The sequence below is a fragment of the Halichoerus grypus genome, chromosome 3 (assembly GCF_964656455.1).
Source record: "Halichoerus grypus chromosome 3, mHalGry1.hap1.1, whole genome shotgun sequence".
In the NCBI taxonomy this organism is placed as follows: Eukaryota; Metazoa; Chordata; class Mammalia; order Carnivora; family Phocidae; genus Halichoerus; species Halichoerus grypus.
Window position 1 is genome coordinate 160,237,642 of NC_135714.1, and position 19,741 is coordinate 160,257,382.

A 19,741-nucleotide genomic window follows, 5' to 3' on the forward strand; every position below is an offset into this window, starting at 1 on the left:
ATTACAGTGGCCAGCTCAGTCTGGTTTTATCCATCTTGTCAATTACCTCTGGACAATTTTTTAAAGTCCAGACTAACAGGCCTTCCACCTAACCCCCTCAAGCTTGTGCTCTGAGAATGCAAATCCAGTTTAATATTAGTTTATGCAAAAATATGATTAGGAAGAGAAATCCATTGCCATAAAAAAAGCCGAATAAAAATGAATTTTGTATTCTCTGAAGTATGCTTTCCATCTATGAATGCATACAATTGGACGTTGCCCATTAGGGTATTTGTGATAAATGTGCTTTCTGGCCTGGTGCATGTTCAGTAAGTGCCTGATTGGTGGAGGATGCTTCCCCCACCTCCTTCTGAACCTGCCCAGAGCTGGAGGAGAGGTTAGGGATGACTGAGGGTGCCGCTTCACTCTTCTGGTTAGGATTCGGTCTCCATAAGGACAGAAAGTACTGGTTTGAGTACATGCATGGGAAAGACACTAAGCCATGGGCAGGTGTGTTCTTCCCACATGTTTGGTGTTGAAGAGCCTCAGGCCATCCTCTGTGTGCTAGCGGTCACTGCCCCAAAGAAAACCATGGCATAATATCCCTGCATGGGTGTCACAGGAGGCCACGGTCTCTTCCACTGATACCCAGTTGCCCCCATCCAGCTCCAGAGCACCAGCCTGTTGGTTTCCTCACCTTTCACACATCCCAGCAGCAGGGATGGCCCCAGTACAGCACAGAGCAGGAAAACAGATCTGCCCTCTGCCCCACATCGTGGGGCTTCCAGGTCTGCTTCTATGGAGCCTTTGGGGAAAGAGCCCACTCAGCCTGTGAACCTCACTGCCCAACCAGGCTGCCCTGTTGGGGTTTGAGGGTGTAAGGTTGGCCAAATGAAGTTGCACCCCCCTGCTCACATTGGGTAAACTGTCTCAGGCAGAGAGAGCCAGGTGCTCCGCTGGGGGACAACACCTTAATTCCCAGTCCCACTTTTGGCACACAATCCTCTTTTTCAGCTTTTCCTCAAACCAGAGTTCTTCCTGATCACATCACCTCTCAGGCATTCCCAGCCAGAGCCTCTTCCAACCTCTCTTCCCTCACCAAAGCCTTCTTGTGACTCCTCCTCCCCAGCGATGTAAACCCCTTGAGCCTGTCCTGAAAAGGCACCCCCTCCCACGATGCCCATAACCACTCTCCTCAAGGACATCACGAGCTGCCATTTTCCTGAAGCCTGTGAGCAGGAGGCCCCATCTGGGGAGAAAACTCTCCATCCTGGTCCTCAAGAGGGCACCTACGCGGCAGGCTTGCGGCCAGTACCACAGGCCCCCCTCTCCCCGTGGCTCAAAGGCTCCTCCCCAGGGCCAGCCCAAGCTATGCAGACCTCTCTCGGTGTGTCCTTCTCCAACCTGCATGTTCCATTTGTTTCACACAGTTCCAGCCTTTCTCCTCTTGGCAGGCTATTAATCTCTCTTCTGTCTACCCTCCCTTGGAACACATGAGCCTCTGCCAAGTGCACCCCACAGGCCTTCTGACATGAAGCCTTGCCCCCCTCCCCAGCAGCGTGTAGTCTGGGGCACACGGCATTGCCACCCTGTGCCTGGTACCAGCTGAGAGCAAAAGCAGAGGCATCTCAACAGGCAGAGCCCTGTCAGGGTGAAGGAGCCAAATCTGGAAAGTCTGGAGTCTCTCAGCCTCCTCGTCAAGGACCCAGGGAGCACCACCAGGTCTTTATAAGAGGCAGGACACTTCTGGGCCTTTGCTCAAACAGTTCTCTCAGCCTGAACACTGTTCTTCTTCCCACCCCTTCACCTGGATAATGCTTACTCATCCTTCAAGTCTCAGCCTAGACATCACTTCTTCCAGGAAGCCCACCATGAATACCCCCTACAAAGTCAGCAAGGTTCCCTGCCCTTCTTCTGTGCTCCCCTAATAATACCAATCACCCTGCTCTATCATTGGGTCTCTCTCTTCCTCACAGTACTGAGCACTGTTTAGGGAAGGAACCATGCTTATTCGAGAGTTTCCTTCTTGCTGGTCTGGCAACTAGTACTCAGTAGGAGCTCAATAAATGCTTGATGGATGAATGAATGTTTGGGTGGGGCACTTGAGGAGGAGGGAGTTGACACCACCCAGTGGCTACTCACATGCTGTCCAGAGAGGTCTTCCACAGGCTGCGCTGGCTTTGTCTTTGGGTCGCCATTGCTCTGTGTTCCTTCCAGGCTCCTGGGGGGCTGGACGGAAGTGAATGGGGCAGGGCAGGGGAAGACAGTGAGAGAAGGAATAAACACACTGTTGAGTTACCCAAAGAGACGCCACCAGCTCGGTCAGCCCAAACAGAGGGTCTACTCAGGGCAAGAGCATGACTCCTGCTGAGACACTCAGCCCGGAGGCCAAGACAGAGGCCACCTCAGGGAATCAAGGTGCTCCTCGAGGGTCAACAACTGGGTTCATGGTTCATCCCATGCTGCAGGCATTTGCACCTTCTGAGCTTGGTAATTTGAAAAGAGCAGTCCATTGTCCATCAGGAGGCCTGGGTTCTGTCGTCACCCAGCTGGGTGATGGTGGACAATTCCCTCTCCTCTCTGGGCCTGTTTTCTCATGTACAAGGGTGAGGTCCAGTTCATCCAACATGGATATCTGTTATGGGTTCCTAGCATGGAAGGCTTCTATTTTATTGGCCATCCTTTTCACTGAAGAAGCTCCCGACCCAAACTTGACTCAGCAGAATATCAGCTGATGGCCACCAAGGCTGAGAATGGAAGAAGGAAATATTTGGGGGCAGAGTGGGGAGGGATTAGAAACATAGTAAGAGGCAGAGATCCCCATCTTTAGCCTCCTTAAATGGTCAGTCACAATCTTGGGACCAGTTCAGCCAAAGAAAATTCTAGAATTTCAGGAAAGATAGGGAATGATCAAAGAAGGGCTTGGAGAGGCCTGCTGGATACCTCTGGAAGCAGTTGGTGCTGTGTGGAGGGGCATCTCTGTGACAACCCTCCAGGGGCAGGGGACAATGAGGCAGAAGAAAGCTAAGGCAAGAAGAGGCGCCCCCTCAAGCCCAGTGTGGGCAGGGATGTGGAAAACAGGAGCCCTGAGAGCCCCGAGTAAAAAGAAACCAAAACAGAGGAGCAGTTATTGCAGTAACTAGTGCCAACCTCAGTTCTAGTCTCTCCTCCACCAGGAACTGGCTGTGTGACTTTTGGCAAGGAACCTAATCTCTCCGGTCTTCCACTGGGATAATAATATTACTTGCCTGAAGACAGGGGGTGACCAGATGATCTTCTCATGGCCCCTTCCAGGGCTGAGATCAGAGATTGTGTGATCCCTCTAACTCTTCCTCCATTTCTGCCTTCTCCGCCTCATGGACTTATGCTCAGTACCCCTGTGTAAAGGGGCCCATCTCCCATCTGTGCCTAGGCTACCTCGGCTGCCTATGGCGAGCAGTCAGCACAGAGGGTGTGGAGTTCTGACGGTCTAACCTACCAGGGTTGGAAAATCCCATGCCCACCTTGGCCCTGGTGCCCAGTGAGAAAACGAACAAGCAGGTGAGGCAGTGAAAGGAACACAAAGGATCTTCAAAGCCCAGCCGGCCCCTTGCAGCCTTCCTACACCACACTGTGGGGCTGGCGGGGCTGCTCAAAGCAGGAGCTGAAGAGTCCACTCCCAGTCTGGCCTGGCCAGGCTGCAGCCAGCGCCTGCTGGCCGAGATCTGAGCATGCAGACCCCTCTGCCCACCCACACACGCCCCTCCACCCTGGCCCTGCCTCCCACGGAACCACAGCTGGCTGAGGCCTCCATGCAGTAAATCCTGCAGCTCTCTGCTCAGCGGAGAGACTGGAGCGCTTTTTGGCTTATAGCTTTTAAGAGCTGCAAGTACCACCACCATTAATGTCACAGGGGAAGCACCACCATTAATGTCACAGGGGAAGTGCATGATCCACCCCAAGTGTCTTGGGCTGTTATTTCTCAGGACAGTGCACAAGAAGCCACCACCAGGCAGGCCTCCAGCAGAAAGAAGCTACATGGTGTTACTTCTGCCGCATTTTGTAGACAGAAACGTTACAAGTGGGGGGTGAAAATGCACTCCCTAGCCAGTGCACCCAAGGCCCAAGATCCTTCCCTTCAAGCAGGCTGCAGATCTTCTGAGAGGACAGGCTCATTCCTGGAGCCCCGCAGAGCTGCAAGTGAGAAGCTCTGAGGAGGCTGATCACCCCAAAATAGACTTGTTTTTTTTCACAACTTTTTCAAGAGGCATTGGCATCTCTTGAAGCATGGAAAAAAATAGCCTGAACTGTTAACAAATAAAGATTATAAAAAGCCCCAACTGTTCCCCATGGCTTTCCATGTGGCTGCGGTGTTCTAGAGGGGGCAGGGAGGAGGCCGAGAGGGAGGCCAGGGGCCATGTGTGTCCAGAAGCCCCCAGTCCCCTCCTTCTTCCCCCCCTTGGGAGCTGGTCCTGCTAGAGCTCACAGGGATAATAACCCATGTTAGGGATGGGAAAGATTTTTGTTGACCCTCAGAAGTGGTCCACTGTGAGTGTGTATTATTGTTTACTGCTTCCAGATGAAGGAATGCATGGCATGGAATAGGAAATCTTAAAAACTGAGAAGAGGACAGGGTTTGTTTAGTAAACATTTAGCGGGCTCAGTGTTCTTGTCAAAAGCAGCTTAGTCTGAACTTGGACCCTGCCTTGGGCATTGCTGCATGTCAGTAACCAGACAGGAGTTTCGGGCTGTAGCTGCTTTGGACCCAGGTGAAAGGATTGTGTGGGGCTTCCCAGGATGGGGCCTGGCCCTCACCTGCACTCTGGGCTCCCCTTGCAGGGCTCCAGGCCACGCCCTGCAGAGCACCCCTGCACCCCTTTGCGCTAGCCCCGGAGCCTTTTTGGTACTCGGACATCCAACAACATGAGAAAGGAAGGGATACAAAAGGCGCTGGAGTGCATTCTGGAACTGGGCTCCCGCCCCCTCGGGGTTCTCAGGAAAATCAGGTAGTTGACCTGGATGATATCTAAGGAGCCTCTGGCCTTGACTTTTTATAACCAGAGGAGGAGAATTCCCCCAGCTCCCAAAGCTCCACGTCCTCCACAAAGTCTGGGATCATTCGAGGACCCTTAAGGCCCCCTTTCTCTTCTCCTCCTTTCCTCCTTACCTCTCATTCTCCCTTTCCTTTGCCGCCACCCCTCCCCCTCATTCTTTCCTCTCCTTTCCCCCACCTCCTGGGCAGAGATTTCTAGAAAAATACCTGCACACGGCTCTGGCTTGGTCAAAGAGAGGGGGACGGCCAGCTGGCAGAACTTTCTTGAAGTGATGAGGGACCAATAGGGCAACTGCATTGTCTCTGGACTTCTCTGGACCTGAGAATCCTCTCTCCAAGCAGCCCAAGTCAGTAGCCAGCTGCCCTGGGAAATTCAGCCCCTCTCAGGGTCAGCGTGCTGCGCACAGAGTCCAGGGCCCCTGGTCTCAGCCAAACCATTGCTCCGCAGGGCGAAGCCGCTCCCAGTTTATTGGACCCCAGGGCAAGGCCTGAAGTGAGGCAGAGACAGAGGGTAGAGGAGCTGGTGCTCAGGGTTGGAGGCTTCTCACAGAACAGGTCATCCCTTTAGAGAGATAGCCTGTGGCACTGGTCCCCGGGCAGAGTGACAGGGGCAGTGCGGTGCTGTCACGCAGGCCCTTGGAAACCTAGTCTGGGCACTTCAAAGGCCACAGAATGCACACCTCCACTTCGTTGGGCAGTTTGGGGCTTACCACATGCCCAGACAAGCTCACCTCTGCTCACCCCACCTTTCTCCCAGCCCACCCTCTTCTTTCTCCTAGGAGACCGGTGCTGAGAGCTGTCTGGGAGCTTGAGCTGTGGGTGGGATCCTGGGGCTGGAGGCAGCCCCCAAAAGGAGACTCTCACACCACCATCTCTGCACCCCGACAGGGATGCCTTGGGGTGGCAGAGCGGCTTCAGCAGACCTCGGCTCACAGCCGCCCCAACCACCATCCTATACGTGCAGAACTGGGACCGCGGGGCCGCCCACACTCTGCCTCTCCGGGGCCGGGGCCCCAGTCACATCGCTTACTCACCCTGAGACTCCGGGAAAAGATGAGGCTTGTTTGCTCATTCATTCATTTACCTTTTGTTTTGTGTATCACATACATGTTAAACTCCTACCCGCGCCCGACCCTGCTAGAGATGGTGGAGATTATAAAATGATAACGATGCCATCCCGATCATCAAGAGGCTTAAGCCTAATCATCATAATCATCATTTATCAAAAGCCTGTTATATGCCCAGTATTGGGCTAACGTACTGCTTTATTTACACTTCGGAGCAGTCCTCTGAGGAGGGACTACGGTCCCCACTTGGCAGGTGGGGAAACTGAAGCTCCGGGCAGCCATGTGACTTGCTACTATCACAGAACAGGCAGGCCCAAGCCTCTCAGAGGAGATGGCACAGCCCCTGAGCCCCTCCAACCTCGCGCCCCGATTTTAGAGCATTAATGTGTTGTTTTTAATTCGTATCAAAATGACTCTTTAGCTGAGAAACCTGAGCCAGAGCAGAAAACAGCGTGTGCTCGATCGCCCGGGGAGCTTGCGGCCGTGTGCGGCCCAGCGCTGTGGCCCCCTCCCCAGACTCCATCTCTGTGGGCTTCAGTTTACTCATGCATGAGACCCGATGGTGCTGGTGGATGATCCACACTGGTTTTGAAATTCTGACCGTGTGAGGTTATCATGTGACATGTTTTCTGCCATCAGGGAGGGTCGCTATAGGGAGACAGAAGGCAGAGAAGCAGGAATGGACCAGCTGGGACTTGCCTCGGATCCCTCCCAGCCCCTACTCACTCTGCAACCCCGGCCCCAGAAGTCAAGAATGTGGGAATGTTTTCATGCCTCAAGGCGTGGGCTTTTAACTCAGTTGATGGAATATATATATATATATCCCATATATGTCAGAGAAACGGACAGGCCTTAACAGCTGGAGATAAAGAAGAATGCCTGGAAGTGGAGGCATAAGGAAGAGACAGAATTAGAGCCCAGGGCAAAGGTCACCTGGAAACAGGGGCAGCTGGGGCTTTAAATGGTCACTTCACAGACCCCCTCAGCCGGTCTGACTCCCCACGCAGAGCCATGCCCCTCACCTTCGCTAGGGCCCACCTCTCCATCGGCCCCTTGTCTGAGCCTCAGTCTCAGCCTCGTCCCTTCCTAAAGCAAAAGGAGTCCCCTCACTCAGCTACTGCTTTGCAAGGAGGCGACAGCAGCCTGGCTGGGGGTACTCTGCTACCCTGAAAGGTATTGCTTGTGCTAGCCCGAGTTCTTGGCCAGGTGTGACTAGAACGAAGTGCCCAATTTGGGGGGGTGGGGCGGGAGCAAGAGAGGGTGAGGATTAGAGTTAGGGATGCTGCTCCATTTCTTCTTGGAGAAATGGATCCTCCTGCTGCCAGGATCAGGCAGCTCCTCGAGTGGGAAGGGACCTCGAAGGGCTGCACAGGGTCCCGGAGTGAGTGGTGATGAAAAGCCAGGTGCAGGAAAACGGGCAGAGCGGCGCTCTCCCTGGTATTGGCAGGGGCCGCTTGGGCTGGAGAAGGGCAGAGGTAGAGCAGGCCTGGGGGCGGAGGTGGCCCCAGAGCCCCAGAAGCTCGGGCTGCTGCTGAGCTCCACCTTGGCCACTGACAGCTGATGGAGTAGGATGAAAAGGGCTCTTGGACGAGGAGAGACCCCGGCTCCCCTTCCCTCCTGCCGCGGTTCCCAGGAGAGAGTGGAATCCAGGCCTGCCCTGGCCCCTGGCCCCTGTAGACATTGCCCCTTGATACTCCCACTACGTGTGGAACTGCCCCCCCCCCCCCCCCCCCGCAACACACAGTTTTAGCCTTGGGACAGCTGCCTCGGGTTGCTGGTCCCCAGTCAAGGGGCTGCTGAGCCATGATGGGTAAGACCCCTGATTCCTTAACCCACCTCCCCCTGCTTCCCCATCTCCCTCCTTCGGAGGAGATCACACTCTGAGAACTGCTCGTTGTCCTGAGTTCTGGAAGGGACCAGGTGAGGACAGGTGGAGCCGCCAGAGCTGGAGCTCCTCTCTCTTCCCCAGGAACAGAGAAAAGGCCGGGGCGGGGGGGGGGGGGCGGGTATCTCAGGATGGCAGGGCATGGGTCACAGGCTTACCTGCTGTCTTTCCCCTGGGGCCCAGCTGGCCTATCACCGTTCCCTGTCCGGAAGCAATGTCCTGGGCCAGGTCAAGGGGAGGGAATGCGTGAGGAAACAATACACGGATTTAAGGGCTGGGATCCAAAGCCCAGCCTATGGGGAGCCAGGTAAGGGTCATGGTTACTGTATCCAGGGGTGGGACTAGCAGGCCGGCCTCCCGGTCAGTTGCCTCCCCGTCCAGGTCTGTGCAGAGCCCAGAGATAAGCCGCTTGGACCGGAGGCCCCACTCCCAACTTTGGACAGGTGAGCATTCTTGGTATCTCGGCCCAGCCCCTGACCCCCCAGGGCCTTTTTTTGGTCTGCCCTCAGGCTCTCATTCTGACTCCTGTCCGGGCCTCTCCTCCTCCCTGGTGACTCACATTGCTTTGGAATTTCACTCACTGGCTCTTTCTGACGCACATCCTGGGAGCCTGGCCTAGAGCCAGGGAACAGCGCTGTTGCTTCAACCCCACCGGTGATTAATTTTGGCAACCTGAGCTGGAGGCTATTCAGAGGGAAGGCAGGCTGGAGAAGCGAGATGGGAGTTGGGGAGTGTTGCTGGACAGGAAGCCTTTCTTCCTGCTTCTGCTTCTTTGCACTCAGGTAGAAAATGAACAACAGGAAAGGTATTAGCTTGTAGTGGTCTGACATGCCGGTCTGGCCAGCCAGGATTCTCGAGACGATTGAGCAACGGAGTTCAAAACCTATACTGGCCACTGTGCTTCTTGCAATCAATTTCTGGACCTCAATTTGCCATTTTGTGAGTCTTAAAGGTTTGATATCCCTCGTTTTGAACGCTAAGAACAATGGCTTTGTACTCGGTTGATGGAGCTTATGTATCTCTTGCAATGGCTTGGACTCTGTTGTCTCCCCATTTTGAATATGATGTGAGGGGCTGGTGCTGGCTGGGACTGTGGAGAGGGGTAGGGGGAGTTGACATGACAGTGCACCGGGCTGGGATGCATTCTGCCATCACCCCGACTTGTCCCCATCGGACGCCCCAGCAGGGAAGGGAGAGGATCCCCATGGCCTTCACAGCACTTATCTCCCTTGGGACCCTGGTGCATGCTTCGGTAGCACTGAGTTCTGTGTGCTATCCTCACTCCTCCAGAAGCCGGTTGCTTTTCCCATCCCTTCCCCAGATTGTTCTCCACCTCTTATCTTCTCCAGCTGCCTGGGGCTCAAGGATTCATAGTCCCAACACTGCCCCTTCCAGCAACTCTGCTAAGTAAAGAAAGGGCTCTGTGCCAGTCTGATCGGCTGACCCCTGGGAGCGCATGCATGAGGTAGGGCTGGGGGACACCCTCAGTGTATTCAGGAAACAAAGCCCTCATCCCCATTTGTCTAACCCCAAAGAATGACCACAGTGAAAAGAACCATGGGCCAGTTTCAGGGGAGTTGGCCTGTGGGTGAAGATGTCACCGCCCCAGCCCCCTGGGGTCTGGTGGACACCCCACTCGCTGCTACAGTAAGTCTGGTCTGTAGGGGGCGCTAGAGAAGCATGCTTCAGGCACTCCTCCCCTTCTCCCTCTTAGCCACACTGGGGGGGGACAATGATCATTTTGGAAGATGTTGAGAAGTAAAGGGTGGGGTTAAGGAAATGAGTCTGTACCTCGATACCCATACCAATGATTATAATCAGGATTTATTTTTTTTTTCAAACTAAAAGCACTATTAATAAGGCAATACATCATGACCAGGTAGGTTTAAGAGTTTAGAATCCCAAGTCAGACTGAGTTCAAATCAAAGGAGTTCCACTTACAGGTTTTGGATATCCCACATATTTCCTTCTGTAGTCATTAATATTTTTAGGTGATATAATATATGGTCCACTAAAATATTACACATATCCAAGTCATAAAACATAATAAGGACCCAAACAACTGCAAACCCCTTACTCGACTTAAAAAGCGTAACACAAGCAACACACTGCACGGTTGAAGCTGTGCACGCGGGGCTCCTCGTTCCCACGTGTAACCTCTCGACACAGGGGCCCCTAGTCGGCATCTGGTGTTTGTCATTTCCCTGAAGATTTAGAATATTTTCTATCATATTGTGTGGGCCTCCCTAAATAATATACTGTTTAGGTTTGCTTGTTTTTAAGCTTTGAGAAAGGATATTATACTGTATGTGCATCATCTTGCTGGACTTGTCTTTTCTCAGCTTTGTGTTACTAAGATGGGGCCACTCTGCTGTGTGTGGCCATGGTGCCTCCCTCTGCAGGGCAGTGTGATTCCCAGGGCCGCGGCGTATTATTCCGCTGGCTAGTCTTTGCTAGTATGAAAACCGCTCCTTTGAATGTTCTTGTGCTTGTCCAAGTGCACATGTTCAAACATTTCTCACTGGGTAAATACCCAGAAATAGAATTGCTGGGTTATGGGGTAAGTGCCTGCTCAACTTGACAAGATTGCACTGAAGGGTTTTCCGAAGCGGCCAGTGAAGAGGGGTTCTAGCTGCTGCTGATTCTCACCTCCCCTCAGCCTCTCTGCTGGGTGCATTGTGGTATCTCAGCAGTAACAGTCCGTGTTTCTCTGGTTACTAACAAGGTCGAGTGGGTATCTTCCAACGTTTTGGTACATTTGTGTTTCTTCTTCGGTGAGGTGCCTGTTCATGTCCTTTGCCCATTTTCTGGACACCAGCATTTTCTTATCATCAGCAATTTGTATGAGTTATTTACATGTTCTGGAACTAACATTTTTCAATGATATGAAAAATATTATATATTATATATATTTTTAAGTATTAATGTATTTTAATATACAAAAAACATTTCTAGCTTTTCAGTTCTACGTGTGACAAATATTTTCTCCAGGAGTGTGGCTTGTTATATGACTTTCATTATGGTGGCTTTTGATGAACATACGTTCTTATATTGCAGTTGAATTCATTAAGGTTTCTTTCAAGGATAGTATATATTGTATCTTAAGAAACCCTTCCTTAGCCTAAGGTGATAAATATAGTTTTCTATATTTTTTCTCAAACATGTTAAGCTTGCCCTTCCTGTTTAAACCTTTCTCTTTAATTGATATTTATCAACTGGGGTTTTGGCTAAGAAAAAAGCCCCAGTACTTTATTTTAAAAATATTTCTCTGGTTCTATAATTAACAAATGTACATTAACAAATATATATTTTTTAGAGATTTTATTTATTTATTTGACAGAGAGAGACACAGCGAGAGAAGGAACACAAGCAGGGGGAGTGGGAGAGGGAGAAGCAGGCTTCCCACTGAACAGGAGCCCGATGCGGGGCTCGATCCCAGGACCCTGAGATCATGACCTGAGCCAAAGGCAGATGCTTAACGACTGAGCCACCCAGGTGCCCCTTCATTAACAAATATTGATAGTTGCAGAAAAATATGAAAAATTAAGAACCACTAAAATTTTTACCACCACTCGATATAGCTATCTAAAATACATAATTGGTATATAATATGCCATATAGCATTATCTTCTTTTTTATATCCTTTTTTCTCTGATTTTACAGGTTCATAGTAGAACATTTAGAAGTAGAAGATAAATAAAGAAAAATGAGTGTGTGCTTCGCACTACTCTGAAATTGTTCCGTGTGCCTCCCGAACACCCAGTGTGGTTACTCAGGAGCAGAGTTCTGTACTGAAGGTCACAGCCATCACCCTCCCAGTAGAGAGTCTCCAGGGTAACCTTGGTCAGGAAGAGACTCATGTACACCCCTGAATAAGCATATCATGAGGGGGCTGCTAACAACCCAACAAAATTCCAAACAGGCCCACTCAAATTCCAGAAGGACATTGTGAAATGAGTTATTTAAATGATAAATAAATCATGCCCCTACCAAAAACTTTTTTTCCTTAGGGTAGAAAATAAAAATATAGGTTATGATCACTATGGCCAAAAGCAAGTATTTTCCCTCCACATTTTACCTCTGCTTTGCTATGGCCAAATTATCAGTCTCAGCATTTCAGCCCTTTATAGAGAAACTATTTGAACTCTGTTTCACTGGGTTGGTAACAAAATCGTCTACATGTTGGTACAAACATGTCTACATGGTGTCTATGTGCCCACTCACGGAGGAGGCAGGGAGAGCTAGTCAAGCGAGCTAATCATGGTACTCACTATTTCTAAACCGAGACCAGAAGGTACCTTGCAAGAAAGATGGCGCCTATACCAATGGATTGGAGTTTGCACAGAACCTGAAGTCTAGCTTGTGAGGTAGTTCTACCTTGGTACATCACAAAGACTTGAGAATGAGGGAGTGGCAGGAAGGGGCAGTGGACGGCTGGGAAGGAGATACTAGAGCAGAGCCTTCCACCAACAGGTGGAAAGGCCAGGAGGCTGGGGAGAGATTTTATTTATTTATTTATTTTTAATTTTTTTTTAAAGATTTTATTTATTTGACAGAGAGAGACACAGCGAGAGAGGGAACACAAGCAGGGGGAGAGGGAGAGGGAGAAGCAGGCTTCCGGATGAGCAGGGAGCCTGATGCGGGGCTCGATCCCAGCACCCTGGGATCATGACCTGAGCCAAAGGCACACGCTTAACAACTGAGCCACCCAGGTGCCTCTGGGGAGAGATTTTAAAACAAGCATTACCATGTTGCCCAGGGCCTCCTTTGGGCCGCATGATGGGAACAGAGGTAAGAGCCCCAAACCAGTAGCCTCTAGGTTTTCCTGCACATGGGTTCAGCGAAATGGTGAGAAGACAGAGCCGGACATCACTGGGAGCAGTGAAAGGCTTCTCTCTTCTAGTTCTGCTACACAAATGCTTGGGCAGCCTTCAGTGCTTAGCCCCTGACATCACCGTTTATAGACTGGGGCCTCTGAGAGCCCAGTGGGCAGGACTGGGGTTGGGAGAGTGGGCAGAAGGGCCAGCTGTACCTGAGCTTGAAGTGGTCCAGATCTTGGGCTGCCTGGGCTGAGCAGCATGGTGCTGCTGCAGCTGGAGCTCAGCTGACTGGGCTCAGGGCCAAGCTCAGGCTCCTCTGGAGCCCTAAACTCCTCCGGAGAACCCGATACTTTCTCGTAAGCGCATGGCAGCCAGAGTATGCCTACTGCTCATTCTGCAAGCCCTGGAGAGCAGATTTGAGTTGCTTCAGAGGCACGTAGGAGAAGAAAGGGGCTGCATGGAAGGTACCTACATTTGGTCCCTTTTCATCCTACCTCCCCTTCCTCCCTCCTGCCCCCACCCAACAGAAGGAGTCTGCACCAGCTCCAGCTGTGAATTCCTGGCAGGGACACTGGCTAATTCAAATGAATCTGGCTGGCAAAAGACTCAGCTCTCAAAACCAGCCTACTTGGAACAATCTCGAAGGGCCTGCCCTAGTGAGGAGAGCATCTCAAGGCTCCATGGAAGTCAAGAAGAGGGTGGGGGTGGGGAGGTCACTGCAGCTCCAGAGGCTCCCGCTGGGGAATGAGATGTCTTTCTTTCAGTCAATCATACAGCTCAGCATAGGTTTAAAAATAATTGTCAGCACAACCAGAGTTAAAAAGATGGTTCGCTTCTTATCAGTAGTTGAATCAGCTCCAGTCAACATTTATTGAACTAGTTATGGTAGACACTGTGCCAGACGCTGACAATTAGCTTTTACAATAGGAAATGAGATCGGAAGGAAAACATACATTCTCACAAGCAGACCTTTTATATATACTGCAGTCGAATTCTGAAAAAGACATTTCTAAATCTCAGAGGAAAATCAGTAGGTAGTTTAAAATCGGAAAAGTTTGAGCACATTTTTTTTGCTTAAATCTCTGCAGATAAGGTATTACACTTGAAAGAAGCAGCTTAGAGCACTTTAGTGTTTTGATTACCTATGGCTAAAAGGGAAATTAAAATTAGGAGATTTGGACAAATGCTAGGTGTTGTTTTGGGGTCATAGCTATGGGATGAGATGCACTTCATGTAATCAAGCAGAAACACGAAGTTGTAATTTGGGATTTCGAAAGTATTTGGGACGTCACACAAAGCTGTTAGAAGAATGGATTCCTTGGAATTTGGAGCTCTAATTTTAAATATCCACAGAGTTTGTTTTTTAAAAAAACTTGGTATTGGACATTAGTTCAGACTTTCACTTTGAAGATAGCTAGGATAACAATCAAAATTGTCCTGATGAAATGAACTGACCCTTCTGTTTTTCAGAATTATTAAAGAATTTGACGATTAAATGAATTCTCATTTCTCTTCACACTGGTAATATAAATACACAATTTTTTTCACTGTTTGTTCTCATAAATATTCTAATGTAACAACTGGGCATTTAAAACCTGAAGGCTTTTAATTTACCAGTAAGTTTTTTTAGCAAATAAAATAGGCAAAGAACATGCAAATACAATTCATTTTTTAAAAGGAAATAAATATGGGAACATTTTTTAAAAGGCTTAACCTCAGTTATTTTTATTTTTACTTATTTTTATTTTTTTTAGAGATTTTATTTATTTGCTTGTCAGAGAGAACAAGCACAAGCAGGGGGAGCGGCAGGCAGAGGGAGAAGCAGGCTCCCCGCTGAGCAGAGAGCCCGATGCGGGACTCTATCCCAGGATGCTGGGATCATGACCTGATCCAAAGGCAGAAGCTTAACTGACTGAGCCACCCAGGCGTCCCCTCAGTTATTTTTAAAAAGTGAAAATTAGATCAATTTTTAATCTGTGGAATCAGTAAGAATTTTTTTTTAAATGATGATACTCAACTCCTGCTACTTGATGGAAGTATAAATTAGTACATTTCTGAAAAACAATCAGATGGAATATGTGAGGACCCATGCAGAGCCCCCAAGTTGGTATGAAGATTATTTTAAATAAAAGATTATTTAATGTATGAAGACGTTTGAGAGTCAAAGGTTGCAGAAAGAAGGCTTCTCAGAGCTTCCCTTATCTGACTAAAAGCAGCAAGTTCTGGGAAGTAAGTCTGTCACAAGTTCTTTCTTCAGGGAAGATCTATTCCCAAAATAGATCAAATAAAACCTACCCCAAATCTCTTCTCTGGGGGATTTCTATGGCCCTGAAGGAGACAGAAAGGCAACTCATACTTGACAGACAAACATCATCACAAACTTTCATATCTCTGAAAGAGAGTGTTCTGAAAATCCATTGTCTTTCCTAAAAAAAACCATTTACTCTTCCTATAGAAGCCTTTTCTCCCTCCCTCCCTTTTCCCTAATAAGTTAGGTAGATAAGCCTTTAACTTGAACCATTTAACAAGCCAGCTACTTCATTTGTTGGCTCCCATGTGTACCCCAGAAAACCTTTTTCCCGGGTTACTCTGTCTTTTTTGGTTTACTTTGCAGGCCTCAGTCACTAACCTAAGAGGCAGAGGAAAAGTTTCTTTCCCATCTTTTACATATATATGAAGAGGCTTAAAAGAACACATATACTTTGACCCAAGAAAATTCTAAGAACAAAATCTAAGGAAATAATCAGAAGTCAGGAAAAGATTTATGTGAAGGATGATCATAACACTAGTAATTTGGGGGCGGGGATGAAGGAAAAAAAATAAACTGTCTTAGTCCATTTGGCTGTTAGAACAGAATACCATAAGCTGGGGCTTAGAAACAACAGGAAAATATTTCTCACAGTTCTGGAAGCTGGGAAGTTCAACATCAACATGCTGGGATATTTAGTATCTAGTAAAAGTCCACTTTTTGGTTTATAAACACCAGTCTTCTCTCTGTAGCCTCACATGATCAAAGGTGGAATGGATCTCTCTGGGGTCTCTTTTATAAGGACACTCATCCCATTCATGAGGGCTCCACCCTCATGACCTGATCACCTTCCAAAGGCCCCACCTCCAAATACCATCATATTGAGAATGAGGTTTCAAAATATGCATTTGGGGCTGTAGGGGAGAAAAACATGCAGTCTAGAGCCCTAAGTGCCCTACAACAGGGGAAGTTTTAAATAAATGATGGTATATTCGGAAGATGGAATGTGTATCACACGGGCACGCGCACACACACCTCTCACACAGACACGTGGTTGTTTATCAGCATGATCTCAATTAATCGAGAAAAATCCATACAGGAAAAAGGGTAGGGGTCTGGGACTTCATAAATAACCACAAAACCTCTCAGAAGGAAAGAAATATCACCAAATGTAAACTGGTTATCTCTGGATGTTGAAAATAAGGGTCTTAAATTTTTCTTTCTGTATATTTTAATATTTTCCAGATTTTTGAAATAAGTATGTTAATACCTTTTGACAGGGGGTGGGGGAAGAGAAGCAAAAAATGTAATTATTTTTTAAAAGATTTTACTTACTCATTTGATAGAGAGAGAGCACAAGTGGGGGCAGGGATCGGTAGAGGCAAAGGGAGAAACAGACACCCCACCGAGCAGGGAGCCCAACGCCGGGCTTGATCCCAGGACCCCAAGATCATGACCTGAGCCAAAGTCAGACGCTTCACAGACTGAGCCACCCAGGTGCCCTTCCAAAAAAGTAATTATTAATCAAAATAATAAACAAATTAATTAATGTTGAGGGAAGAAAGGTAGGCCAGAAGGAAGGAAACGTTTTGCTAGGTCTTTTCCTTCAATTGTAAAATGTCACTACAGCAATAAATGTGGGTAGTTTTTTTTCTTAAGGTACAAACAGTATTTTAATTGTTTTATTGCATCCTATAGGTCAGTGATAAAAGCAAACACAAAGTTGCAACTTGGTACATTAAATAACTTGGTGCATAAAAGACTAATAAAGTAGGTATACATGTATGTGGATATATCATGACAATGTATAAAGATTATAGGAAGTTAGACAGTGAATTGCTTATTGCAAATAGCTTTTAAACATGCTTTTCAGAGATTAAAAAAACATAACAGGTAGTTAAGTAAAAGATATCCTCCATAATTTCAACATCAGAGTGGCAATTCTTTTCAGTTCTATTATTTCCACGTTATACACTTTTTATACATTTTTTCCTTATTTATCAATCTTAGATTTTTTTTCTTGATTCTAGCCTCATGTGTGATATACATAATATTTTTAAATTTTTTACTGTACATGTTTGCAAACATCCAGAAAAATTGAAAAGAAATAATCCAATAAATACTGATTCCCATTACTTAGACTTAACAATTTGTTAACATTTTTCATGCTTTTTTTTTTGGCCAAAATTTTTCAAAATAACTTGGAGATGTTGAGGAGCAACATCTTCAAGGTCCTTTTAGCTGGACTAAGAATCAAATTGACGGGATGCCTGGGTGACTCAGTTGGTTAAGCGTCTGACTTCTGAATTCAGCTCAGGTCAGGATCTCAGGGGTCATGATCTCAGGGTCTTGAGATCAAGCCCCACATGGGGCTCCGTGTTGGGTGTGGGCCTGCTTAAGATTCTCTTTCTCTCCCTCTGCGCCTCCCTCACCTCACGTGAGGGCGCACACGCGCACACGCTCTCTCTCTTTAAAAAAAAAAAAATCAAATTGACATTATTTCATATACACAGGGAATCCACACGGACATGGAATTCTAAAGACGGGCAGACAAAATGAGGTACATATGTCATCCTGAACTTAGAAGAAAGGGTAGGGGTCTGGGACTTCAAAGGGGAGGAAGACAATTCACAGGAAGATGAAAAAGAGTAAATGTTTGATAAACAAATGTTGGGGAGGGGGACCACTCAGGCCTCAGAAACAGTGGGACCACAGGACTTGGATCAAACAGGCCTTGCTAGGTTCCTCCCTGTCTACCACACCCGGCTCGCATCATAATGTAGTTCTCTATGGTGACAGCTCTCTTCCTGGAGCAAGTCCTCTATCTAAATTCTTTTTAGGCAGTTGAGGGGGAGGTGAAGAGCTTTTCCTGAATCTGCTGGGTTTCGATTGCTTTTAACTCAAAATAATCTTCATGTTAAAGCAGCCCATCCTAGGGTGGCCAGCCGTCCCTGGCCCCTACATAGACATTATGACACTTACTCCGAAATACTTCAACACATGTTTCCTCAAAAAGGACATTCTCCTACATAAATAACAACAAAACCATCATCACCCTGAAGTAAACTAAAAAAATTCTCTGATATCAGGGCATCTGGGTGGCTCAGTCGGTTAAATATCCGACTCTTGACCTCAGCTCAGATCTTGATCTCAGGGTCGTGAGTTCAAGCCCAGCATTGGGCTCCACACTGGGTGTGGAGCCTACTTAAAAAAACAAAAACAAAACAAAAAACAAAAACAAAAAAAATTCTCTAATATCATCTACTACCCAGTTGGTACTCCGAGTTCCTGAATTGTCCCCAAATATTTACAGCTACTTTTTTAATCCATTCCTTTTTAACAACTGCCTCATAATTTCATCAATGGATAATACCATGATGGAATTAACCAGTTCTGAAGGTGACCTGTATTTGTCAAGGAGCTTCTTTCTTTGCACATTTGGTCTTTCAGCAAATGTTTATTGAGCGAAGTGCTGAGTGCTGGTATTATGAGGTGAAAGTCATTTTCCTGCCTTTGAGTAGCATGTGCTCAGTGCACGAGGAGTCTTTATTTCTTCACTGGGACATTTCTAACTTAGCTGAAAGAGGGGAAACTGAGTCAAATAGTGAATGCTTGCATCTTGATACGTATTTTATCTTGGGAAAAAAAATGTATTCTACTGATTATGCCATATCGACAGAAACAATGCTTCTGGCATTTACCCCAACTGAAAATGACAATATCCCCTCTTGGGATTTCATCCCCCCCATCCCCCATTATTTTTCTTTTTGGTATTTCATTGAGTAGAGAATGCTACTGCCTTTTCTTTATTCCTTAATGAAGCAAAAATGGATTTTTCTTCTCAAATCTCTCCATTGCTTCTATTTGGCTATGATTTCAGGGTCCTTTCCTTTGGTCCTTTTCTCCCGGCTTCCCCACCTCCCAAGCATGCCTGCCTTTGGAGAGAGAGGCCTTGCCCTGGGAGACCCGTTGGGTAGTCTGCAGTCCTCTGTCTGCCACTGTCTCTGCCTCAGCCCGCAGAGAGTGTTTACTGCTTCCACACTCCCACCCCAGGAGCCCCCCGGGGTGTTGGGGTGGCCAGGACTTGTCATGCCCCAGGGATTAGGAAGAGAGATCAGAGGAAGGAAAGGGGCCGCCCAGCTGGAAGGACATCTTTGGATTTAAGCCTCCTCAGGCTGGTTCCCCTTTTCTCCTAATCCCCTACTCGCTGTGTTCTCAGAGCATCCCATGTGCCCCGTGTGAGGGCTGTGCTTTGCCTTACCCTACCTGTGTCCCTGCCTAGAATGCGCTACCCATTCTCTCCACCATCCTCAGTCCCTCAAGACCCAAAACTCAAGTTTTCAAAGTTCCTTCCACTTGTGCACTTAGCTCACACCTCAGCTAACCTCAGGGGTCAAGGCCTCTCTCTGTTCCTCTCCCTCCTCCCCAATGCCATCCACCAGCTCTCCCAGGGGAATGCCCTCCCCACTTCCTTCGCTCCTTCCAGCCAACTCTGGTGGGAATCATGTGGTCACTTTGGTGTGCAGGACACACTCAGCATCTCGAGGAGAGCCATTCACTCACTGGGTCGCAAAGAGTGGGAGCAGAAGCCCTGATGTTTGCTGCACAGTACAAAGCCAGGATTCTCTCCCGGCTGTTCTGAGACTGACATCAGCCTCTCCCCAGCTGGCCCGAGAAGTCCTCATCAGTGTCCATTCTGCCCTGCAAAGG

General features: G+C 48.2%; 1 protein-coding gene across 5 annotated transcripts in view; it reads left to right on the forward strand.

Annotated features, from left to right (window-relative positions):
• Positions 1–19,741, forward strand: part of PEBP4 (phosphatidylethanolamine binding protein 4) — a 260,819-nt gene that overhangs the window by 1,686 nt on the left and 239,392 nt on the right. Inside the window, exon 1 of one of the 5 annotated variants that reach the window (XM_036075108.2) lies at positions 8,318–8,406. The exons of 1 other annotated variant lie outside the window; for it this stretch is intronic. Coding sequence is in view for 1 of the 4 variants with exons in the window: in XM_036075107.2 (XP_035931000.1) it covers positions 8,792–8,902 (111 nt within the window). In the remaining 3 variants the exon portion in view is untranslated. Of the gene's footprint in view, positions 1–8,317; positions 8,407–8,635; positions 8,916–19,741 lie in introns of those variants that run through there. 3 more of the 5 variants (XM_036075111.2, XM_036075107.2, XM_036075112.2) reach the window with 3 other exon arrangements.